Genomic DNA, 27924 nt, shown 5'->3' on the forward strand with positions numbered 1-27924 from the left:
ACTTTTAAAAATTTTAAACATTTTTTCGAATTATTGAATTGGAAATAACTTTTGATAGAGAAAAGATAGGACTTTCATATTAAAGATGTTTATTACCTGTGATATGACCTTTTTGAATGCATATCATTTTTGACATCACGACCTTGAAGTTAGACCTAGTTTTCAACAACTTTCACCTTTTTTGGTCATGGCTTTTAAATGAGAAAAGACAGGACTTTCATATCAAACCTGTTTATTGCCTGTGACAAAACCTTTCTAAATACACTATGACTTTTGATTTCGAGACCCTGACCTTGAAGTTTGACCTACTTTTAAAAAATGTTAATTTTTCTCATAACTTTATAACTTGTAAGAGGTTGGGCTTTCATCTTCATATATGACACAATATGCCATAAATAATGACATCTCACCCACAAAGACACCGAAAGCTAAGGACACAGTTCTGTGAAATTCCTTGTTTACTTTAATTCTTAGCCATCTTTTACAAGCCTCTGTTCTCCATGTTGATTATTTCATGTACTAAGGAAAACTATATTTTCTATTCTTAAATATTATGCTTTTGAGAATTTAGAAGAATCAATATCAAATAAATAAAGTTAGCTAGTACCTTTTCATGTCAGGTTTTCTTCCTGAAAAAAAGGAAAAAGCTTTGAACTTAGGTATATTGCTAATGCAAGAACAAATAAAGGTAATTGATATCAATTAATAAAAGTCTTGATAAAAGGAAAGTAGAATGTGAGGAAAAAAGAAATCATATTTCAAACCTAATTTAACAAAGAACCGGGTAATCAGTGACGACTCTTTGGGAATTCTCCTATGTTGGATAACAATGATGACAGTGCAGAAAAGAAGAGCAACAATCAGACTGGCCAATGTTGCTCCAAACACTGTCAAGGAAATCCCTTCACTTTGAAATTGGTTAGCAAGCATTGTATTTGCAGGACCTATAACAATATTAATAATACTTACAAAACTTAAACCCTTAAATACATATATGGATTTATTTGTTAATTTTACACTTAAAAGAATGGAAGGTTTGCGTAAACAGTATTATTCTTTCACCAGAAAATGTCTTTAAATACTTGGATTGCTTGTAGTTTTTAATGCATGTTTACTTTATTCATGATTGATTGATTGATTGTATAATGTTTAACGTCCTATTCGAGAATTTTTCACTCATGTAGAGATGTCATCATATACCGGTTAAGGGATTCAAATTTTGACCTCTACTCAGAGCCATTGATATTGAGCAATGTGTGATTTTTATCATGCCAACGCCTGCCGTGACACGGTACCTCGGTTTTTAAAGCTGAAAAGACTCGTAAATAGGTATACGCTATTTTCGATATGATTATCTACAATACATCAACACCAGGGAATACTGACTGCTTCATTGTCACGGTACCGGCTTGGAATGGCAACAAATTTTCGTGCTGGTTATCTTGCATTGCCTTTGTTTACATTTTATAACAGTTACGTGTATCTGTATTTGTTTGAATAGTTCACTGACCTGTACAACTATATTTGTAAGATATTTTGATATCTTACTTTCCTGCATTAGACGAAGTATCAGTTATTTTTGTAGCTAACGAGTGCTGTATAGCATACGTCCGTCTACACCGGTGTCGACTGATTACAATGAACAGTGTCTAAGTCAAGCCCTATATATAAGGGTCTTCAGATATAGCGAGAATCCGAACAAAAATGGCGGACACATTCCTTTTTTGAATCGTGTTCAGCTTTAAGGTCTCATCCGAAAGACTCGCAACTTCATGTGTCAAGCGCATGTCGAATTATTTTCTGATGTCGATTAACGCCGTTGTTACCCGTATAACTTGCATCACCCGTAAAATCTCCTTTCCCTATGCCAAAAATATTCCCCGTAACATAATGCCCTCTTGTAGATTTCAGAAGAGATATGATTTTAGGTCCAAATGATTTTGAATTCTAAATGAAGGGATCCTTGGGCAAAAATGGTCACTTGTAGTAAATTAATGATTCAGGGATGATAAGTGTCATGACATATTTCGACTTAATGATAAACTGCATACATAAGTCAGGTAATGTACATCTAAAATAAAATAAAAAATATACGACTTCGCTCATTCAAAATTTAAAACCAGTTATTTGCAGTTTTTTTAGAATATGTCAAACTTAAAGGTCTGGGTCAGATATCGCAAATTATGATAAAATTTGAAAAGCTTTTTAAAGTTATGTTGGTTAACCTGATGTTTGAAATGTTTATATCACTTAAATTACCGGTATTTATTTTACAAGTTTTGCCGTCAAAAGGATGTTTTACGTCATCAAAATGTTATTCAAAACCAATAAGCACTACTTTTGGAAATTACAAAATAAAATATGTACTAGTATATCCTTTCATGCCCTTGCAATTTATAGATGACCCCAAACCTGAATCACAAGACTGCCACATCACGTGTCCCTAATCGAAAATCTTATCGTCCTCAAACTGTTCTTAATATCCATAATTACATTTGTCCAATATTTGCGAAATACTACAATAGAATCGCCATCCTGACCAAGAATATACGTTTGTATCTTTTTTATCGAAAAAATCGCCGATATATCCATTTCGCACCTTTATTGTTCTCCGTCGGTTACATATATATACTAGCATATAAGTACATGTATATATCATACCGGTAATTTTTATGTAACAGCTCGATGATTTCTTGTCATAGGATTCGGACATCAGAGTGTGACTACTTTTTCCTCTACAATAGCAGATAACTGTGTCATTCTTCAATGTTGCTATAAAAGACAACTCCGTTGATGTTTCACTATTCTTGACACCTTCGAGGACCATGACATCATTACAGTACCATGACCACGTGACCGATGGATTTCCAGCAGACGACAGTGTGCATCGAAGAAGAACCGGAGAACCAACTTTAACATTCATGCTCTTTGTGCTGATTAGAGGATATCCTGGCGGATTATCTTAAGTGTAAACAAGTTAATATATAAACAAGGAGTCCTAAAATTTGAAAAAAAAAATGTTTAAAATTTGAAATACTAGAAGTTGAAAAAGTTTCGTAGAAATGCTTTATGTAGTTTTTGGGGAGCTTTTTTTGTCCAAAGTTTGCGTTTATTTCTTAAAATATTTTTTAAAAATCATGAAACAACAGGACACCGAAACTGCAATTCATCATACTTATTTTGCCTGTGACTTTAGGCAGAAGTCTGTCGCGTTTATCAGTCCCTCGTTTGCCAACTGCTTATATGAAAAAAATATACAGTTTTTTCTTCCTTTTGATCCGCTTGTGTAGACATAAAACACATTTCAAAAGATAACATGACTACTGCTTGGGATGAAATTAATATCTGAATCAATTATTTTGTAGAAGAAAAATTCCATTTTCACCTCAATGAATGTCTACTAGATTAAATTGTTAAACCTTATAAAAACATCTACGGAACATCACCAATTTGCATTTCAATGGATGAATAAGCTAGTTTATAAGGGGAGTTCCTGAAACTTTTTTCTATGGAAAAAAGTAGTTTTGATTTCAAATTTATCAGAGTGGTGAAAAGAAATCTGCACTTCTATAGGACATTGTCAATGATATTCCAACAGATAAATTTGCAACTACTTGTTCAAAATATAAGTAGATTTCTAGTGATTAAGGTATTCGTAGATAACTTCTTATTTTAATTGACCCCAGCTGCAGACGAAAATGAAAATTCTAAACCTAATTCCGCATCTTAAGGCCATAAACTTTTTGTCAAATTCTAAATTATGAATTGGCTTCTTTTCAAAAGTTGATGAAGAAAAAAGTCTGTAAAAAGGGAGGACGGGATCGGGAAAACAACATTTTATTATCTGATTCTTTTTTGGAAGAACAGATAAGATGAAGGCCAATCTTTGCTTTCGGCTCTTTTAATTGCTGAGCTTTTTAGTTCTCTGATTGAGGAAATTCGGACAGATAAAGCAGATAGATCCAGCTACATATCCAAGCCTTCTAAAGAGCTTCGATTTAATTACGCCGCCGCTTTTCTGTCGCTTGCTTTGGGTGTTACTTGTATTTCTTGAATTGTTTTTTAACACTCTAAGAAGGAATTCTTGTCTGGTTTATGACGAAAGGAAATAATCAGAGTACATTTATTTATGTATTACATATTTGGATTTAAGAGATTTAAAAAGGCATATTTTTCGTTCCCTATCACACTTGTACAATAAAATAGAAATGGTAAACTGAATTTGAAATGTAGGGGGGGGGGATATTTTCGGCAGAGCGGCGGTATATCAAAATATCTTCTTTTCTGCTTCTGAACAATACTACAGAACAATCAATTTAGTTAGATTTTTACACAATTACAGACTCGAAGAAATTTTCAAATGCAAGTTTTACTAAATCAATAATAATGGACTAAACTTTTAAAATATATCAAATAAATATGATTTTGCAAATAAATTACAATTATGCTAGCTTTTAAATGCTTCCAATCATAAGTAATGAGTAAAAACCCGTAAAAGAATTCGAATTAGCCAATATCTATACTTTTAATTAAATGATTTGTGTCAATTTGTTTACATCATCTGATAGACCCTAAATGATATTATCTTTTTATTCAAAAAGAAAGACATTTCATTTAATCTTTTGAAATTGAAGCAGGAATTCTTAATTTTAATTCTTAATGTCCAGTGAAAATAATATGATCTTGACCTGGCATTGCTTTTAATATAATACGCTCAAATTTTAATTTTTACAACTGGTATTATCACTGAATTTGATGTCTTTTTGAATCTATGAGAAAAGTATTAATTTTCAAAGAAATATGAGAATGGTATCCGAAAATTAACCATATATTTTAATTCTATTCCTTGATACTTTATTTACCTAGCAACGGTTCCAAAGAGTCGTATTTGGTTGTGGAGTATGAGTTTTTAAAAAATACATCCAACGTCTAGGTTGGTGTAAATAACATTCTCGAGTTTTAATTATTTACATGAAGTTTCCTCTTGTTACGTTCATATTGTCTTCATTATAGACAATATTCGTGATATTTGACCCTCACGATTTTTTTTTCACATTTCTTGACAAGAACATCTTGTTTGAAAAAAAAATGTTCGCAAAAAACCCCAAATGGTCGTTGGTTTTTTTTTTAAATCTATATTTCTTTATCTGTCCATTGGCAAATGTTTTCCAAATAGAGAGCTACAGATCTGCAATTATGACTCTGAAATATATATTAAAAACAATACGATGGGATTGCTTTTTATGTTTTCTTAAGTTTTATATTTTTTAATTCTTTTAAGTTTAGATGATAAAAGATAACTACATATTACTAAATATTACTAATGAATTAAATTATATGACTCACATAAAACACTAATATCCGCAACACTGGACGGTGCCCTGAATTTGAATTGCGAGGAAACGTATGCTTCACAGTGACAGGACCTGTCATTGAAATCTTTTGTGGCTACAAAAACAACTTTTGACGTCAGACCAATATTGGTTACTCTGGAGGTTATCGTCTGAGTTCCACATATCCAGGACCAACTTATTGGAGGGTTTCCAAGCGAGTCAATCGAGCACTGAAGTGTAATATCGTCTCCAGCAGGGATTATTATATGGGAAACATTTAAAGTAGGTGTTTCCAATGGTACATCTGTATTTAAAGAAAATACTTGTAATTCACAAACATTTTATTAAATATTTAAGAAGTGATTAAATAGCAACCCCAGTTATACTGCTTTTATATTTTCATTCATTAATTACGTATGGAAACAAGACAATTTCTACCTTTATAACGTTTTCAAATTGTTCATTTTTTAAACGTAACGTCAAGCAGATTGATACATTTTGACGTAAATCAGTTTGACGTAGGCAACTCAGGTTACACAATTTAGATTAATTTTTTATCCAATCAAATGACGCGTTACAACCAAAATTAAATTAAATCTTTTATTTGTTGTGTATGTCGATCTTGAAGGTAAAGATATAGTTTATTAATATATATCATCATCGTTCTGGAAAGGTGTGTAGGAATAAAGAAACATAGAAAATTGAGCTCGTTTCCTTTACTCGAGTGTCTTGTGAGTTAAATACTGCAATATTCTAACCTTTCCGTTATCTAGATCTTTTATAATGTTTCTATTTGTAAATCTTTATTTTCTATTTGTATTGAATGGAATATTCGGTATGTTACAACAACAACAAACTTACAATAAACGTTTATGTTTAGGTATGTTGAAGTTGAATTGTACATTTGCTCTGAAGAATTCGATGTTGCTCGACAAAAGCAAAATCTGTTGTTAAATTTCCTCCCTGCTTTAAAAGACAATGTGCTGGCATCACCAATGGAAGTAGAATTTGGCGTAAAGTCTTCGCCCCCACATGTCCAAAACCAAGTGACTGAGTACAATCCTGATGAACTTGCAGGCAGCGTGCACTGCAAAGTAATCATTTGTCCTTCTTGCACACGAGGGGTGAGCAATGCAATTAACACTGGCCGACCTCTTGAAATTTCTTTTTAAAAACAAAATAAATGCATCAAAGTTCCAATGATAATAACATAACTTATAAAGTTATTGGCATTAGAGAGAATTTTCATTACAATAAAATCATAGTCCAAAACAATTATTTGATTAAATGTTCCTCTAAAGAATTTTTTGGAAACAGTACTAGTATTTTGATTGATTATTTTTTTGTATGTTACAAATAATTTAAATTTATCTGTCGGTTGTGTCTTTTTTCCTTATTAGAATACATGTAATCACTGCTTAAATTACCAAAATCCTTGATTTGGCAAGTTTTGCATCGTTTGAATTTTTTTTATTTTTGTTACATTACGTCCAAATCATTGTTTTTACTCTTTTTGAGACTTCAGCACATGCAGTGGGAACTTAGTTACAAATGAATATGGGAATACCTCACCCGTTATCTTTATCATACAGCTCGATGACTTTTTGTCATAGGATTCGGTCATCAATGTGTGATTACTTTCCCCTCTACAATAACATTCCATTTTGCCGTGCGTCACTTTTGCTATAAATGACAATTCCGTCGATTTATCATTATTCCTGACACCTTCAAGCATCATGGCATCATTGCAATACCATGACCATGTGATCGGTGGATTTCCAGCAGACGACAGTGTACATCGGAGTATAACTAGAGAGCCCTCTTGAACATTGGTTGTCCGTGTGTTGATTTGAGGATATTCTGGAGGAAAATCTAAAGAAATATAAATTCAAACCATTAACTTCTAAGGACTGAGAAATTAGTTGAAAAGCAAAATATATGAAAGTGAAAAAGAATATTGTTACTGTCATCAGACAGTTTTTCAACACGTAAGTATGAAACATGCACATTTAATTATATCATGGTATAAAGTAAAGAAGTATCAATAGACACACTATGTCATTTCCAAAAATATACAGGAATTACATACAACACAACTTACTAAGATTAACAAATTGTCCATTGGCCTCTGATGTTACTTTTTCACAATTAAGTTTCAATACAAGTCAATTTAAAACTCTATTTTCAAAGAACATGAATTTTAAGAGCAGTTTTAAAAAGGAAGTTTTCGCCTTTGAAAATCGGATTGGGCCCGAAATTAGAAAAAAAAAAACCAAGTTGTGAACCAAGTTACGTGTCTACGGTGATATCATCAATCATGTTTTTAATGTTTTTACTTCTGCATTAAATCAAATCAAAATTATATCAGTACGATGGATTTTTAAATCATAGTTCATGCAAAAATGTGTTCAGTTCCTGGTGACAACGAAAAAGAAATATTTCACGAATATTCCAAACAATAAGTTGGCTATATTGAACAATATCAGAGGTGTTCATTTTTCGAACCCATTGGTCCAAGGTAAAAATGCAAATGCAACACCTCTTTGCATAATTTTATACACTGTATTCCGGACAAAATCCAATTATTTCATGAAACATGAATTTGTTAAAACGTGCCAAAAGTAGAAGACGATACTGTTACTCAGGAATGGACCGACTTAGAGAAGAACTAATTATCTTAACTTGCATTTAGAAAGAATATATGTATATTATAGGTATAATAATATATTTACATTTTGTCTTCCTTACAAAACTCAAAGGAACTTAAAGACATAGTGAATTCACTTTATTTTGTGCACAGAAGTTGTTTATTTTATGAATTAATATCTATTTAAAATCAGATACTCATAGACGACTATATGTAGTCGTTACTTTTGAATAGTATTATGTGACTTACATAGAACACTGACATCTGCGACACTGGACGATGCCTTAAACTCGTACTGTGATGTAGCACCTGCTTCACAGTGACAGGACCTGCCATTGAGATCTTTTGTAGCTACAAATACAGCTTCTGACGTCAGACCAATATTGGTTACTCTGGAGTATATCGTCTGAGTTCCACATATCCAGGACCAACTTATTGGAGGGTTTCCAAGCGAGTCAATCGAGCACTGCAATGTTATATCATCTCCAGCAGGGATTATTATTTTGGAAACATTTAAAGTGGGTACTGTCAAAGGTGGATCTGTATATTAAGAATATATAAGGTATCTGCAAAATTTTTTAAATTTAATTTAATGAGTGTCATTGTTAATGCCTTTTTAAAGCAGACTCCTATGGTGTTTGTACACATAAACCGCTCAGGAAACTCGAGGGTCGGGGGAGGTGGGGGGGGGGGTGATGTGACATCATTCATAACAATTTGTTCACAACACCCTACAGATTTTCCAACTGTTATGTTTTCAATCCTGCGGGTTAATATTTGACTTGAACAATTCACCAAACTAGCTACTAATAGATTGTATTCGTTAGACCCAAGTTAACAAGAGTTATTTCCCGTTGGCCGACATATTAGAGACAACACGTCAATATGCTTATATCCCTTCATTATTCAACCAACTTTAACTTTTTAATTTGGAAATTGTGGGATAGGATACATTGCTTTTCTGAAAAATATACATTTGTTAGAGCTTCCTTTATTTCATAAATTTTACTCCAAGAAGATTTCCCCCCAATATTACTATCAAAACCTAGGAAAATGTGGAAAATTACCAGGTTGACGATGGTGGCCAAGGAAAATAACTCGGACAGAAAATGCTTCATATGAAAACTATTGGAATTTTGGCAAGTGCTTTGTCTTCTTCAGATTAGAGAAGAGAGAAACAACAACCATTTTTGCCGCAGGTTTGGTTGTTTCTGATGAATTCTTTGTTCTCATAGATTTGTGGGATTTTCTTTTTTTCCCGTCATTGCACGCCCGTTTTGTACTTTTCTGATTTTTTTTTAAATCAAAAGTTTAGTTCCTGACCAAAACAAAGAGATATAACTCATCGAAAATGATGGAATTTTCGGTAATTAATGCAGAAAATAGAAAAACTACACATTAAGTCATTTTTTTCAATTATATCCGAAATAGCGCGCCATACAGACTGTGGTGTCTTTCCACGAATCAATGAGACGCTTGGTTTTCTTTACTGGTGAAACCTTTAAAAATGTTAAGGAGAATTTTGACAAAGATTAGTGATAATAATAAACATTTTTTTTATCCTAGGAAAAGAAAAGACCCTATTCACAGCAAATCACGATTAAATTAAGATGAATGTTTTGTTAATCAAATAAAAATAATTACGAGTCGGTAAGTACCACAAATCCATGAGATACAAGGCTATATTGACGCAATTTACACATTCTGGCTTCATAATCATAGAGCTGAAATTACTTTTTATTTATAGAATATGTTTATACTATGCCAAACATCATTTTGATCTGAATTATAGTTACTGTGGAAGGACTTTTGAACATTTTAATACCCTCCATTTACTTTACAGTATACACGTGTTATTCACGTCTGGGGATTAGGGGAATTTTTTGTAAACATATTAGTGAAAGTTAGTTAATTAAATGGGTCTGAATAGCTCACAGGTTAAAACACTAACCAAATACCCTAACTTAGAATAAAAGAAACTTTTAATTATATATATGTATACACAGAGACATTTAAATATATCCATCAGATGTTTTTATAAATATATTACATTTTTTCTTTATGATTGAAATACATACGCATAGCTGAAGTGGAAAACGCAAAAAATATTACACAGTATGTTTGAGAATAAGTAACAAATACGTGTAGTACACTTACAATAAACGTCTATGCTTTGGAGTGTGGAAGTCGAGTTATACATTTGCTCCGAAAGTTTTGATGTTGCTCTACAATAGCAAAATTTCTTGTTGAATTTCCTTTCTGCTTTGAAAGTCATGGTGCTGATGTCACCACTGGAAGTAGAGTTAAACGTGAGGTCTTCGTCCGCACAGGTCCAAAGCCATGTGACTTGATATGCACCGTTTGAGCTTAAATGCACCGTGCATTGAAGTGTAATTATTCGTCCTTCTTGCACAGAAGAGGATTGCAATACAGACAATGATGGTCCACCAATGTTTATTGCTTAAAATAAATTAAATGCAATTAGTCCTGACTGAAAAATTTCTACAAAGAAATAAATCTGGATTTAAAAAAACATTATGTATTTAGCCCTGCTATGATAGACAAATGTGCACATTCTGAAATGAATTCTGAGTTCTTGCTCTTTATATCTACATTTAATCTTTTTAAAAATTAAAGTACGAAACAAATGATTGGTTATCAGAAATAATTGTATATGTAACTCAAAAAGGGCCTGCATCCTTTTGCTACTGCTTTTTTCTATGCTTTATAAACCAAAATCATTTTATTGCATGTTTAACTTTGAAGACGATCTTTCAAAGCTGAAAAGGCCAATGACACGAAATGCTGAGTAAATTCTAAGATAACAAGGGCACCGCTAAGCGGAGCATCACCTCGCGACAGGAACTTCACTGGAAATGGCAATATATCACGAGAGATAAATTCTCTAGAGGGACGTTAAACATGTTAAAGATTGATAGTACAACGTAATTTGTTTAATGTCCCTCTCAGGAATATTTTGCTCATATAAAGGCTTGCCCGTGGAGAGCTGCACATTTTTTCCTATAATAGGCACTGTGGCAACGCACTTTGAAAAAATTACGCACTTTGAAAAAAATTTTTAAAGTGCGTTAAAATTGGGACAAAATCAACGCACTTTGAAAAAAATTTTCAAAGTGCGTAATTTTTCAAAGTGCGTTGTAACAAGGCACTGACGGCCATTGAGCAGCGAGGGATCTTTTTGTGCCAGCATCTATTGGGACATGGGCCCTTGGTTTAAACGGTCTCATTGGAAGGACCAGTCTCCACGTCCCACAGTGGGATTCGAACCCACAACGTTAGGATAACTCCCTTACCTTTGACAAAATTATTAAGAAGGGGGGGGTGTGTTACTATTGATCCATTTTTTTTTTTTACAAAATGCAATGTGCATAGCGTCTTGGTACGGGGGGGGGGGGGGGGGCATAACATGGATACCTAATTTGGGTTAGTAAAGTTTAATTTAAGATGAAGAAAATAAAAATGTTTTTTCAGCACTGTTTATTTTTCTAACAAATTTATCGGGCAAGGGATGTCTATTTTTAACAAAAATCAAATTGCATAGCATTTTTGTGGGGAGGGGGGACATAACATGCATACGTAATTGGGCAGAAACATATCACGTATGCTACATGTACATATATAGAAAAAAAATTTCAAAGTGCGTAATTTTTCAAAGTGCGTTGTAACATTGCTTTCTTAAGTATGTTGAGTTTAATTCAATTTTATTTAGATTTAATATTAATGGAATGAATCTCGAAAATAGCTATTTTTCCCATCAAATAATTTTCCACGCTCACAGTGACACCGTTTTCTTCCTGAGATGCATGTTTCAAGTTAATTCATACTGGTAAATATTGATTCAATTCAAATAGAGATGATTATTAAATCTTACCTATGAGTTCACCATATCTGTAAAATCAAACGCGGCCTTTTTCAAATACATAAATTGCTACGCAACCTCAAATGCAATATCATAATTGTAATCAGACCATATCCCTTACATCTTGACTCGAAAACAATCTCATTCAAAATCATATATACACCCAGGAGCTTGTCAGAAGTTTTTATAACTTGCACCACTTGACTGGTCAATGAAATTCAAGGAAATCGCGACAACGCTAAATCGACAATAATACAGAACATTTTCAGCGGAACCCGTGACGTAGTGGTTAGAGCGGTCGTCTGCTAATCCGAAGGTCGAGGGATCGAATCCTGCACATTTTATTATTATTATTACATGTATTATTATTATTATTTTTTGCATTTTTCTTCTTTTTTCAACCCAAATGACACGGAAACACTTAAAAAGGTGAAAAAGACCTCTAATTGTTCAGTAAACAATTAGTCTACTAGTTTCAATTACTTAGCGTCGGAGATGATATGTTAATTCATACAGACTGTCTCAAAATACGCACAATCATATGACAATGCGCAAATACATGTACGAAGTAAAATTTACTGAGCGAGTCTATCGAAGCGACCCGAATTTACCAGGCTGATCAAACGGAAGTGGTATTTGTCAAGTCGTACATAAAACTTTAGTTTATTTAAGCAACCCGAATAAACAGAAGTGAGCATTGTCATGTCGTTTATAAAATTTCAGGTTAAGAGGGTAGTAAAAACGTTATATTTTAAGAAATATTCCATGGATTAATTTGAAAATGAATAGGTTTCGTCCTTTCATATTGGTACACAAGTATTTAAAGGCTGAGAGTGGCTAATGCAAAGGTTCTCTGTAAATCTTGCCCACAAGCTATAACGGACACACTAACACACGCACATTCGCGCGATGCTATATCCCCTCCGCAACTAGTTGCGCGAGGGGATAATAATATCTAGTCGATTGCGTACATGTAGCACCGTTAAAAGAGCAATAATTTGTTCTAGAGTAAAATGTTTATCTTTGCAACCGAATCTTACTGCGACATGGAGACCAGTCCTTTAATTTGAATGAGACAATAGAAAATTGATGATTGAAATCAAATTTTCTTGAAAAAAGGAGTTTCAATGTTTGCTGAAAATAATTAAGATATCTTTTGAAATGTTTAACAAGATTTACAAATCTTATCATAGATTAACGTAAATTATATAATATATGAGTTATTCTAATTAATCACAAGATGAATCCTAAAAATGCGTCCTTGCTTGTATGTCCTGTATAAAGTATCTAATCATACCATTGATTTTTATGTTACAGTCTAAGGATTTCTGATCGTAGGATTCGGGCATCAAAGTATGATTACTCTTCCCTCTACAATAACAAATCACTTTGTCTTTCGTATATTTTGCTATAAAAGATAACTCTGTAGATTTGTCATGATTCCTGATCCCTTCAAGCATGGCGACATCATTACAGTACCATGACCATGTGATCGGTGGATTTCCAAGATAGGACAGTGAACATCCAAGTATTACTGGAGAGCCCTCTTGAACATTGATTGTCCTCGAGTTGATCTGAGGATATCCTGAGGGATAATCTGAATACATTTTAAGATTTAATAAGCGATATTAAAATTTGGTATAAGAGCCGAGAATGGTTTTGTCTTTACAAAGCAATATTTCGAAAATATAGAAAGTTTTTGTGTTTAAAAATCAGATATTTACATCCATTTCATTTTTTTCTTCTAAGATTCATTTGAAATCTAAAGTGTTCCTCACACTATCACCTATTAAAACATTTTTGTGACGTCATCTTTTGTTAAACCTGGTTCAATAAATTTGTTATTGTCCTGCTCCCCGTCCAATAAGTTACCTGTAGGTGTCCAATAAGATTCAACTTATTGGACAGGTACAGGTAACATTCAAATGAGAACAAAGGGCAAGGCAATTAAATAAACAGCACTTAAAAGACAATGACAAATCAAACAATTTAATACGAACAATGTAGGAAATTGTAGTGTTAAATGTTAATATTTCACAAAAAAATCCTATTGAAAATGGCACAAATAATCCACAGTGAATTGAATGTCTGACATTCATTATTGAAGACGCATCGGTGGCTACAATCATAACTTTCCTAAATTCACCGTTCATTAATTGCTATATATTAGATTTATTTCACAATGATTGATCCATAGAACATATATAGAATCCAAGGGACACAAAAGATGAATGAGAAGCATGCGTTTTCTCACACACAACCTTGGGCTTTTTTGCTTATTTAAAAATCCACTTTTTCCGCATTTAGCACAAACTTTCGCATAAGAAATTCCAACGAAATCTGTAATGTATGAAAATTTTGTCCACCTAATCCTGCGTTGTTTTAGCGAGTTTCTTTGGTTGTTTTAAGGGATGGCTGGGGTAAAATCCTTCCGAGTTCGAAACCTGCACACAAAAGAGAAACCGTTGCGTTTTTTAAAAATACATAAGAAATAACCTCCCAATTTCATAGAAAATGCTTAAACAGGTTGGGCACACACCGCCAAATGGTCATTTAACCCCCGTTTGGTGGTCAATCGCCCATATCGGCGTCTTTATTACCTACCAAATGGGAGAGAAAAATCGTTTTGTTCAGTTCTCTGGGATGAAGTGAAATGGCGCATAATTTCAACTCACGGGGAATAAAATATAGATATTTATCTATGCTCTGAACGAAAAAAATCAGAATTTCAACGCGGACTTTTTTGCGCAGTGTCGTTCAAATATTGGACAAAATCGTCACCTATGTAAACAAGTGTAACGTTTCTGTGTTTTAACTTAAAAAGAAAAAATTCCTCCATCTCGCACGTTGTTGCACCTATCAATCGTGTTTATCACTTCATATTTTTGTCATCCGGGCAACCGATCAATTATCTAAACCAATTAAAAATGACGATCTTTTCCGAACTTGGGTCAAAAGACTGATTTAACTACGGAGACCCATTAGCGTTAATTTTCAAAAAGTAAAATAAGAGGAAGGGTAAGAATTCGCTTTTATTCCGTTTATTTCGTATGCAATGGCTGTATTCTTTAGAAAAATAGGATATGCAGTGAATTTATGATAAAATAATTGCTCGAAAACAATAATCTTGGAATAAAAAAGAATAATTGCAACTGTCACTTTGTAAATCTTTTATTCCAAAATATTTAAATAAATATACTAGATACATCATAGATATGCATACTAAACCACAAAGGGTCGCACAGAAATCGTAACTTCATCTTAGAGAAAATAAAGAATAAATGTTACATTCAAATGTAGAAAAAATGAATATTATAGCAATAAGTGCCCACCATACGAATAAGATACGAGGAGCTCGTGTTTAACGGGATTTTATAGAGATTTATATTGACGCAGATGGAAAGATCGTTTGAAAAGTTACTTCTCTAGACTAATACCTCTTGTCTAAATATATTTTTTACCGAACTATACACAACAAAATAATTTTTCGTATTGTTTGAGCAAATAGTTCGGCCGTCACGAACAGCTGTGGATTTCGTTTTTACGAAATTCCACATGGAAAATGCCTAAGTAAATGCGCTTTTGCTTTATTTTAATAAAAATTGGATTTGAAGAAAAAAGACCACCATTTGGTAGGTTAAAAAGACGTCGATATGGGCGATTGACCACCAAACGGGGGATAAATGACCATTTGGCGGTGTGTGCCCAACCTGTTAAACACTGGTTGGAGTAAAATCCTTCAAATACTATTGCTTTACAAAAATTACCTGTTAACGAAAACTGTTTCTTGCAAATTCCGAAACAAAATAATATATGGTAGGAAACTTGAACTGAGGCATCCTGGTGTAATCGATGAATGGCATCGTCAAAAATTCCGATTCTGAAGGTCTTTTTTCAAAATTAAAATGTACGTCGTCATCCGTGGTCGTTGCGTTGTTAAATGAATAAATTGTAAAGAATTTAGTAGAACTGACTTTTACGCATGCGTAGTATATATAAAAAAAATGTCGCAATGCGGATAAATAAGACTAAACAAAGTTAATGTTCATATTTATCGATATAAAACACCTCTCGATGATTCCTACTATTTATAAAGACAGAAGGGAAACCAAAACTGGTTTTCTTTGGCCTTACTTGATGAACAGTGCCAGGTAGTCATCCAAGCAGAACGAGACCTTACCTGTGACTGTCCAATAAGTTAACAATGGAAGTGTTCGACAGTAGTGAAATGTTTTAAGTAAGTTATAAGCCTTAAACAGGTCGAGGAAAATATTTTCTGTGACGTCGGAATAAATTTACATGTTCAGTGAGGAACCAACGTGACTGACAAATCGACCAATCAGCTCAATGAGTTGCATTATGGTCTACTACAAAAATACTACACGTGTGTTTCTAAAAGGCCAATTTTTTTTTAAATCGCTCTCGGAAAAACGTGATGCATTTTTCCAAGCATTTTACACACTTAATACAATATGAACATCATTATCTACTGATTCCATACTCACATTTATATACAAATGATTTACAATGATAAAAATTAGGGTTTTCTCCACTCCATTGTACAAGTCCGTTTTGTAACGAACCCTCCCCCATTTTTCTTGAATCTCATTTTTTTATCTTGGTATTTTTCTAAAACACTTTCATGCATACTTTCAATTCATTCATCAATTCTTGTATGGAATGTTGAAATGTCCAGCGAGAGTTATTTCTTAATTGTTGGTTGACAACTGCTTAAATGTAGCGAAGATCTATGTCATTTTTCTTGTGTTTCAATGTGTTGAATGTCAGACATCGTCTTGCTATTTAATTACACGCTTTTTGTTGGTTTAATTGTACATACGTAATTATAAAGCTGCGCTATAATTTAGGATTATCTTAAAGTTACCTTATTTCTTGTGTGATCGATGTTTTATGGTCTTCGAGTACACACGTTTCACTGAAACTTCTGTCGCCGCCATACCTTGTTTACTTGTGTATTTTCCCATGATGCTTCGCGGTGATCTATTTTTACTGGAGTTATTTCGGCGGAAGATTTGATTGTAAATTCTTTTAAATTAAATGTTAAACAGTGTTAAATGAGCTTTTAAAAGTGTAACTTTATGTTTTATGAATTTACTTAATTTATTTACGTATTGTAATAATTTTACATACGATGTACAAGAGTGAGATTTCATTACGGGATGATGATTACATTTGATTGGCTGATTATTATTTACGGGATGGAATTATTAGTTATGATTGGTTATCAATTATTGCGGGTTTTGTTAATTCTATAAATACTCAGATGCTGAATATCGTTTGCTCTCTCGTTTTTGTCTCTCTCGTCACCAGTTTTGTCTAGAGTAATTTAAGGTGTGTACTATTTCAGTATCTAAGTGACTGAAGTACATAATTACATAATGTTAGGTTAGGCTAAATTCATATGACTAGTAATTGTACTAGTTTTATTTATAATTACTAGTTGTGAACTAGTTATTTTATCTTCTTTAGCCCAGTTTAGGAGTTAGGAAATACTTCTGCTGCGTGCTAGTAGTTGAACTAGTAGCGGGAATATTTATTTGTAAATTAATTATAAGTCATTTATAGAGAGCCTTTTCGTTTTATTTTGGTCGGGGGAATTTATACTTAAATCATAAATTACTGGAAATAGTGCCAGTTGCCCAGTTACTAGTATATCAGTAGTTGTACTGATTTTGTCTTTTGTCCCAAGGGTTGAGACTTGTGAATTTCACACCCTGTTATTTAATTTCGCTGTTCATGTATATCTAAAATTATAAAACTTTACATCGGAGTTTTTGTTCTCAACACAAGGCAGGCGTTCCGAAGCGTTACAATTTTGGCATCCACGGCGGGATCCGTTTAAATTTACGGGTCCTGTGATCGAATCATAACAACGCTTTGTCTGTGTTTGAGAAACAAAAGTTTTATTAAGCAAACAAATAAAAATAAATCACAATGGCAGGTCGTAAAAGTCGACGGAGGCGTCGTGGTCTTCAAGAATCTAGATCTACCTCACGGATTTCGTGCTCCTCTGTAGATACTGTAAGAGAAAATGAAAGCGAATGCGAATTTCCGTGTGAAGGAACCGACATGCACAGAACTAAGCCAGTTGTTCATTCAAATAAAGAAGTCTCTCTGTTAGCAAATTTACATGACTCAGATACAAGTTTAATGCTTGTGAGTTCTCAGGCAGACGTTGTGAGAGACGGAGAATCTACACTTTTTATTGGAAACTCAGATACAGTTTCTGTAACTGTGAGTACCACTAAAGAACAGCCATAGACAGCAGTGTACTTACGCCTAAAATGAGCCATCTTCACACCTGTGGTCCCACAACTCAGATGCCTTTTGTACCTGTTTGCTCACATTTTGCTGAGAATTTGTGTACAGGTTTTCCTAGAGAGCCGACAGCTGTCCCTAGTATGTATATACCTGCAGTCTGGAGTACAGGTACTCTCATGAGCCCCTCCATTACACAGACAGCAATTCCAGTATCTGGGTTACCTGTGAACTCTCATACACGCAGCACTTATTTGAGTTCATGTACAGGTACAAATTATTACAATACCTTACCTGTAAACTCTTATGCAGTTCCTTGTACTGCGAATTTTCAAGGTCCTGTATATTGTCATCAAAACCAGAGCGCCCATATGTTTACCCCATTGCCCACAATTACAACATAAGCTCACAACATTTGCATGAGAACTCATTTACCTCTAGGCTTATGTTCAGGTTCTGTGCCTGTAAGTTCTTGTACAGGTAATATACCTGTAAGCTTATGTACATGTACAGGTTCTGTGCCTGTTGGTCTAAGTACAGGTTCTGTACCTGTGAGTTTGTGTACAGGTTCTGTACCTGTGATGCAGAATCGGACCCTCTCTGCTCCCATGAGAAGTGCAAGAGACTTAACCAGTACGAGAAGCGAGCAAACTGCACTCATCCAGCTCACGGAGATGGTAGAGCATTTACAACAGAAAAATAAACAGCTCTCTGAACAAGACCACCAAAGGACCAACCCTGACAACAGACAATCAGATACATGTAGTGCATCTCATGATTGTTTGAGTAGCGACAGAGAAACATTGCAAGAGTCTGATTTCGTGTACCGGAAAAAGGCCAAGCATCACAATGTAAAGATTCCTCCATACACAGGGAAAGAAGACTGGTCTGTCTGGTTTTGTCGTTTTGAGGAAGTCGCAGACAGATACCACTGGACAACAGATGACAAACTGGACCAATTACTGCCCAGACTACATGAAGATGCAGCTGACTTTGTGTATGGCCAATTATCGAAAGAGTCGAGAAGCAGTTATAAGAGACTTACGAAGGAACTGACCAATCGTTTCCGTGCAATCAAAACCAGTCGAACATATTTGGCAAAATTTAATAATAGAGTTCAGAAGCCTGGTGAGCGAGTAGAGAACTTTGCTGCTGATCTAAAGCGCCTGTATGTCAAAGCCCACCCGGAGCGAGACTCAAAGACTAGAGAGGAAGACTTGCTCAGGAAATTTTTAGATGGTCTGGCTGATAGAGAAGCCCAATTCCATGTGGAATACGTCAAGGACCCATCAGATATACATGAAGCAGTACGACAGGTTATAAGTTATGAAGAAGCAGGTCGGCCTTCAACTCAGAAACAGGTTAGAGAGGTGATGTCGCTGTACAGTGATTCTGAATCAGAAGCCACGGCTAAGACAGTCATTAAGGCCAAGTCGGTGAAAAAGAAAAGTGTCAGAAATATAAAGTACAGCCAAGGAAATAAACAAGGGTCAGGTAGCACTATCGAAGCCTTGCAGAAACAAATCGATGAGATGGCAAAAGTTCTCAGCAACCTGACTAAGCAGAGCAACACTGGGACACAGCCAAGTAGGCCTATCATTGGTACATCTCAACCAGACATGTCTACAGGCCAAACGGCTCCTCTGGACAGACAACAGAAACGTAGCTGTTTTTACTGCAAAGGTGAAGGTCATTTCATAAGGGACTGCCCAAAGAGAATTAATGACCTGCAAGACTCAAAGGCACCTTTAAACAGGCATTAGCCGTTCCTGTGGGTCAAGGACCGGCTACAGAAGAAACTGACAGACAGACGAACAGTTTAGACCCACCAACAGACCGACAACCAGATAATTTTGATTAATCAGAAGATTTTTGTTTTATTTCTAATCGAATACCAGATGCAGATGGTGTGTACATAGAAGGAAAAGTAATTGGTTTAGATGTCCACATTACAACAGATACTGGTGCATCCAATACTATACTTTCATACAAAGTGTATGAACAACTGAAAGAGGTGAACAGACCCAGACTTCAAGGAAAGTCACATTTACGAGGAGCTGACGGAAGTACCATTCATGTTTATGGGAAAGGAGTGTTCAAATTGCAACTTGCTTCCTTGGCCCTCAAGAAAATCCTTTTAGTAGCTGATATCCAAGATGAAGTGTTACTTGGAGTGGACATCCTGCAGAATAGTGATATTGATCAAGCAGATATTCTCCTGAGTAAAGGACTGATAAGGTTCAAAGGTCATGATATTCCATGCATACAACGTGGTGTGCATAAAGATATTACCCTCCGTTGTGTGGAGAGGTGTGATATACTGGGAATACAGAAGTAATAATACCGGCTTTCATTCAGCGTGAATGTGAGGTTGATGTTGAAGAGGACCTTATGTTTGTGCCAAGTGGAGATCTTATGGAGAAGACCTCCTTACTGTTAGCCCCAGCAGTTCTTAACATTAGAGGGAAACTGAGTGTACCCCTGAGAGTTATGAACCCTTCTGATGAAGGAAAAACGCTTTATCCAGACACAGTAGTGGGTACTGTTGAAGGATATGGGGGAATAGTAGATGTTATCCGACCGGTTAATAGTGACCTAAGAAGCCTTTGTCAATCTACTGAACTCTCGCCTGGAGAGGCATGTGAGGTTCCAGATCATTTACGTGAGCTTTATGATGGCTCTTCCAAGTCCTTAAATATGTCAGAAAAAGAAGCATTTCGGAAATTCTTGCACGACCATCAGGATGCATTTTCAAAAGATGAATGGGACCTAGGACAAACCAATTTAGTTGAACATGAGATTAATACTGGTGAGAGTAAACCTGTAAAACAGCCACCTCGTAGAGTACCAATAGCACTGACCAATGAGGAGAGAGATGCCATTCTGAACCTTAGAGAGAGGGGCATAATTCAACCTTCTACATCACCTTTGGTCCTCTCCACTGGTCTTAGCTAGAAAGAAGAATGAAAAAATAAGAGTCTGTGTGGATTATCGAGCAGTAAATGATTTAACAGTTAAGGATGCATTCCCACTACCACGAATTCAAGACTGTCTAGATTCCGTTGCAGGAGCTTCAATGTTTTCCACTCTGGATTTGACAGCTGGATATCACCAAGTCAGAGTTAAGGCTGAAGACATACCAAAAACAGCATTTGTAACCAAATATGGTCATTTCGAGTATAAAACCATGCCTTTTGGATTGACCAATGCACCAGGTACATTCGAGAGACTTATGGAGATGGCATTAAATGGCCTACAGTGGGATATTTGTCTTATTTATTTGGACGATATAGTGATATTTAGCAGAAATTTCGATGAACACATGTCCAGACTTAGCCAGGTGGTTCAGAGAATAACAGATGCAGGTTTAAAATTGAAACCTGAGAAATGTAGCCTTTTTCAAGATGAAGTTATTTTCCTTGGACATAAAGTCACTAAAGATGGAGTCTTACCAGATAAGCAGAATGTGGAGAAGATTTTGAACTGGAGCAGACCAAATAATGTTACTGAAGTACGACAATTCCTTGGAACTGCCTCTTACTACAGGAGATTTATAAAAGGGTTTTCGGTGATAGCTAAACCTCTTACTGAACTTACACAAAAGAACCATTCTTTTCGCTGGACAGACTTATGCGAGAAAGCATTTCTGCAACTAAAGAAGATTCTTACTGGGCCAGATATAATGGGATATCCTGACCCAAACCAAGGCCATTTTATTCTCGACACAGACGCCTGTGATGTAGGCATTGGTGCCGTATTGAGCCAAGTACAGGATGGACGTGAGAAAGTGTTAGCCTACGGGAGTCGAACCCTAAACGGTGCTGAAAGGAACTATTGTGTAACTGATAAAGAGCTCCTAGCTGTTCGTTATTTCGTGGAATACTTCAAACAATATCTTTTGGGACAAAGATTTATACTTAGGACTGATCACCAAGCATTAGTCTGGCTATATAAACTGAAAGAACTTAAAGGAAGAGTGGCTCGCTGGATTGAAATATTGTTAGCCTACAATTTTGAAATTGAGTACAGGCCTGGTACACAGCATGGTAATGCTGACGGTCTATCAATATGTCCTAACCCAGCCGACAGTAGCTGCTCAGAGGATGACAGTTTAGAAAGCCTGAAATGCGGACCTTGTATTAAGTGCAGAAAGAGAGCTGAGACTATGGAAACTCTGGAAAACCTTAATCAGGGGGATGCTATTCGTGTGACGACAAGAAAGCGTGACAGTTCTAAAAATTTACCTGAAGGGACACAATGGATGTCAAAGAACCACAGTACAACTCATCAAGTCTACAATGTCTCCAGATGGAAGATAATGGTATTGGTCCAGTGCTTAAGTGGAAACTGGCAGGAAGTAAACCTACAAAAGAGGAAGTGGTCAAATACTCTCCAGCAACCAGACGTTCCGTTCCGCAGCAGGAGACAGCATAGGATGTGATTCTAGGACAAAATTAAATTGGTAATTTTAAGTAATAAATATAAGTAAGTTAAGAAAGTATTCATTTCATGCATTGTCAATGTTTGTTGTAAATTTGGAGATAAGGTTGGGAATGAGATGGTTTGTAGACTTTATGTGTATTTTTTTAAAATTGATATTTCAACTATTAAGCCTTAATTGCAGTGAGATTCATTTGTGTATTTACATTTGATATTTTTGCCTGCTGAGACCTTAGTGTCCTTCCTCTTTTCTGTAATCCTGTGAATGAAAATAAGAAAGATTATACATTACTTATTATACTTATGTCTAAATTATTAGCATTATCAGAACACCGTATTTCTATGTGCAAGTATCTATAATGAATTTGTGAGAGGCTGCTAATATTTTGTGTATCCATTGTTTTTGAAAGATAAATTCATTCTTTAAATGGCATTTAATATTGATTGAATTATTATCATTCATGTACATTGTAACTTACTTACCTTATCACTGTATACTTTATTCTGCTCATTTGTCTTCATGAAATTATGATGAACTTCATGTTTTAATTTAGCATTTTGTGTTTAAGTATAAAGTTTCTTTCATATTGATACACATTTTATGATGTAATCTTTGTGAAATACAGCATTTATTTTGAGTAGTCTCCCTTGTGTGTATTGATTAGCTGTACTGTTCATGGAAATTAAGTATATGTGTATCGAGTGTATAATAGTAGTAACATCATGTCATTAATTATCTTAATTAATTGTTGTATTTGAATTTCATTCTTTGTATTTTGAGTCCAAAGGGACTTGGACTCTTAGAGAGGGGCTAAATGTAACGATCCCTCCCCCATTTTTCTTGAATCTCATTTTTTTATCTTGGTATTTTTCTAAAATACTTTCAATTCATTCATCAATTCTTGTATGGAATGTTGAAATGTCCAGCGAGAGTTTTTTTCTTAATTGTTGGTTGACAACTGCTTAAATGTAGCGAAGATCTATGTCATTTTTCTTGTGTTTCGATGTGTTGAATGTCAGACATCGTCTTGCTATTTAATTACACGCTTTTTGTTGGCTTAATTGTACATACGTAATTATAAAGCTGCGCTATAATTTAGGATTATCTTAAAGTCACCTTATTTCTTGTGTGATCGATGTTTTATGGTCTTCGAGTACACACGTTTCACTGAAACTTCTGTCGCCGCCATACTTTGTTTACTTGTGTATTTTCCCATGATGCTTCACGGTGATCTATTTTTACTGGAGTTATTTCGGCGGAAGATTTGATTGTAAATTCTTTTAAATTAAATGTTAAACAGTGTTAAATGAGCTTTTAAAAGTGTAACTTTATGTTTTATGAATTTATTGAATTTATTTACGTATTGTAATAATTTTACATACGATGTACAAGAGTGAGATTTCATTACGGGACGATGATTACATTTGATTGGCTGATTATTATTTACGGGATGGAATTATTAGTTATGATTGGTTATCAATTATTGCGGGTTTTGTTAATTCTATAAATACTCAGATGCTGAATATCGTTTGCTCTCTCGTTTTCGTTGTGTCCTGGAGAAAGGTCACCAGTTTTGTCTAGAGTAATTTAAGGTGTGTACTATTTCAGTATCTAAGTGACTGAAGTACATAATTACGTAATGTTAGGTTAGGCTAAATTCATATGACTAGTAATTGTACTAGTTTTATTTATAATTACTAGTTGTGAACTAGTTATTTTATCTTCTTTAGCCCAGTTTAGGAGTTAGGAAATATTTCTGCTGCGTGCTAGTAGTTGAACTAGTAGCGGGAATATTTATTCGTAAATTAATTATAAGTCATTTATAGAGAGCCTTTTCGTTTTATTTTGGTCGGGGGAATTTATACTTAAATCATAAATTACTGGAAATAGTGCCAGTTGCCCAGTTATATCAGTAGTTGTACTGATTTTGTCTTTTGTCCCGAGGGTTGAGACTTGTGAATTTCAAACACTGTTATTTTTTTTTCGCTGTTCATGTATTACTGAATTAAATTATAAAACTTTACATCGGAGTTTTTGTTCTCATGAGTAGGCGTAACTTCTTAGTCTATAAACACATTGGAAAAAATCAAGTGTTTTAATCATAAAGAGTTAAAAGAATAACTATTTTATACGTATACTATATAATACCAATTCATATACATGTACATAATTATATGTTAATGCAAAAAAAAATCGTGAAATATACAATACAGTGTAATATGTAGGAGAATAGAAAGGTAGTTTAATCTATCGAGGATGCAGACTTTTTTCCGCAAACGGTGAGATAAACGAGACATATGTATTCAAGAATTTTGAATTCAAGTTGGTAAAGAAGTGCCAAAAAAAAAAAAAAAATGCAGGCACGCGAAGTGGCCACTAGTGGGGTAGGGGCTGCAACCCTTCCGTTATTTAATGCAATAATATGTTTTCTGTTTAAAAAAAAAACTGTATATTTTTTGGGCTGATGACTTTCAGTAATTCTCTTCTCGGCTGAATACTTAGGTAACTAAATTACTTACCCCCCACCCCACCCCCATTTACATTTTAAAAACAATGTTAGGTCTCGGATATTGTTTTTTAAATAGATAATATTTCAATAAAATCTTTAAACAATATTCATTTTTCAAAATATTGTAAGCTTCCTCAGCACCCTGTCAAATGCTAATCAGCTTACAGTGTTTCCATCCCGTGTAAAGTCAATCAATTAAATTTTATCAGGACTACTCATGACATCCGTCCACATATAAAAAAGGGGGGGGACATCCTCAGCCCGTCGCATGTATTTAAACACCCTTGATAATTTACCTCAAATCCTTGTAAATCATAACCAAGTTCCATTTCTCGTTTCAAATATTTCATTTAATAAAGACTTCAAAGTTCAATGAAATATATAACAAAACAGTCAGTACATCTATATGAGTCTAAGTCCTAGCTTAACATCTCTGGCCTAATAAAATATAGTGGATTGCGGTGTCCGTGCGGTGGAGAAATTATACTCTACTTAATCTGTATTAGTTTACATTATTTTCTCATACCTAAGTCGCTAGTAATTTACAGTCAGTGATGTTGATGACGTAATATGATCTGATAGTTATGATCGTTGTGTTCGTTGTTCTGAAACTGGCGTTCGTTGCTCATATATATAACCTTCTAAAATGGTCACGTGATCACAACAAACCAATGAATAATTGTCCTTTCTGGAGCAACTCAGAACTATTTTACATACATATTGTGTAATACAAAGAAAATAACATCGCTCAAAATGTCCTTTCTACATGTAAGGTAGGAACTATAAATTCTATTCGATGTACATAATAAAATAAGTTCAACAAACAATCTGTAATAAAACGGACACACACAATCCTCGGCGTAGTAATACCGGACAATAATGTACACACATAAGTATTACGCTACACATTCAAGTTTCTAAACATTTCGTCAAATAAAACATAATCAAATGACAATACTGCAATAAAATAACATTTCACTATCAATTATAAATATTTGACGACACGGACAGTGTTATTTCGATCGTATCAATTGTAAAACAAAAATTTTATGTCACATGACTACTTCCTTCGTAAGAAAGATGGCAAGCGCCCAATTTACAACACAAGTGATAATGCTGAAATAAGTAAGTAAATTACAGCCGTAATATGGTAGATAATGATGAAAAATTGACATACAACATCTCAGTATAACTGTCCCTTACTGTCTGTTCAACAATATCTCACTAGATCATCTAGTAACACAAAAACAGCATTTGTTTACATAACAATGTCGAAGTGCAATGTGTATTGCATCAATAATTAAAGCAAATGATAAGTTAATGAAATAACATGAACAATAAAACATTCCTAATAAATTTACAACTGGGTGCTCTTTTACTTCACTAAAAAAACACTCCACCACCAGCCTGTCAGTGTAATTAATATGCAAAATTCGAAAATCCAACCCCCATGCATATTGCACTTCCCCCCCACTTAAAAAGTCAAATTCTCCTGAATTTACAGTCTTGATCAAAATCTGCTGGTTCTGCTAGCTTCTTGCTTCCATCATCAATGAAATCTTTATCCTTCTTGCACTGGACCGCTTCCCTCCGTAATTCTCACACATCTGCCTGCTCGTCTGATGCCATTTCAGCTACTTCTTTCTCCATCTCTTCATCTCTCTGCTACTTCTTTCTCCACCTCTTCATCTCGTCTCTCTTCTACTTCTTTTTCCATCTCTTCTTGTCTCTTTGCTACTTCTGTCTCCATCTCCTCCTCAGGTGGTCTCATGTTGCTGTACAGATAAACAGTTATGTTGAAAATCCACCATCCATCCCATGTATAAAGTATACAGCTCCCTGTGCATATGCTAGTACAAGATTTGGATTATTCTTGTTAGAATAAAATGTATGTAGTTCATAAAGGTTGCTTCCTATGGGAAATAGTCAGTCAATCAGTCAGGTCTAATTCTTCATTGTTTTTGTAGATTCCTCCCAGGATCAGGAAGTCGCATCAATTATCCATTTATAATTTTATTCCAGTAGTAGATTGAAATGAACAAAAGTATCAGTCCGGCCCAGCCCTAGACAACTGTTTTCCCATCAGTCCCGTCGAATCCTTGACAACTGATGTCCACCTACAGTCCGGCCCAACCCTAGACAACTGATGTCCACCTACAGTCCGGCCCAGCCCTAGACAACTGAGGTCCTAATGTGTAATAATAGTAATGGCCAGTCACTATCTACACATTCACCTAGTGTGGTGCACCACCTAGGACAACACCCACCTTAGACATGTGTCAGTATAATAATAATAAAAAAAAATAATAAGGTATCATCATACTACTGTCCAACATCATCCAGTTTTGTGGTGTGAACTTCCTGAACCAGGGTTGCAAGTTGATGCCTCGATATGGCATCAATCTATCAAGATGATGTTTCAAAGATCTCCTTACTAAATAGGTCAAGTCATCTAGTTGTCCTGTTACAAGGTCCTTTTCTTTTTGAAGTTAATACAGCACACCCATCCTTTGGTAATTTACCTTTGTGATGTAATTAAGAAGAAAGTCCTTTCCAGGGATCCTATCTTGTGAAATTTTGCAAATTCCAAATTTGTGTGTCAAAGCTTCTTTCCCAAAAGATACATCCAGTACAATGGTCCTGATGTTCTCAATTAAATTCCCATTTACATCCTGAATGTCAGAGGTTGCAAACTGTTTGTTAGAGCTAGTTCCTTTGAGAGTTTAGTAAAATTTTGAACGAAATAATCCATGCAGTAGATCCACTATTCCTAGAATCTATTGTTTGTCAAATATGTTTTCTTTGTATAAAATCCATTGTCCCATGAGAGAGTTA

At 34.7% G+C, this 27924-nt stretch overlaps 1 protein-coding gene across 1 annotated transcript in view; it reads right to left on the reverse strand.

The window, feature by feature from the left end:
- Positions 1 to 702: 702 nt before the first annotated feature.
- The window catches only part of LOC134277066 (vascular cell adhesion protein 1-like), a 65677-nt gene continuing 38455 nt past the window's right edge, over positions 703 to 27924 (reverse strand). The window contains exons 4-8 of the mRNA XM_062759330.1: positions 13158 to 13457; positions 10138 to 10440; positions 8230 to 8520; positions 2662 to 2961; positions 703 to 944 (exon numbers count right to left, since the gene is read on the reverse strand). Coding sequence (XP_062615314.1) covers positions 703 to 944; positions 2662 to 2961; positions 8230 to 8520; positions 10138 to 10440; positions 13158 to 13457 — 1436 coding nt within the window. The remainder of the gene's footprint in view (positions 945 to 2661; positions 2962 to 8229; positions 8521 to 10137; positions 10441 to 13157; positions 13458 to 27924) is intronic.

This window comes from Saccostrea cucullata, unplaced genomic scaffold, assembly GCF_032062105.1.
Source record: "Saccostrea cucullata isolate Sc308-1 unplaced genomic scaffold, CSIRO_AGI_Scuc_v1 ctg1380, whole genome shotgun sequence".
In the NCBI taxonomy this organism is placed as follows: domain Eukaryota; kingdom Metazoa; phylum Mollusca; class Bivalvia; order Ostreida; family Ostreidae; genus Saccostrea; species Saccostrea cuccullata.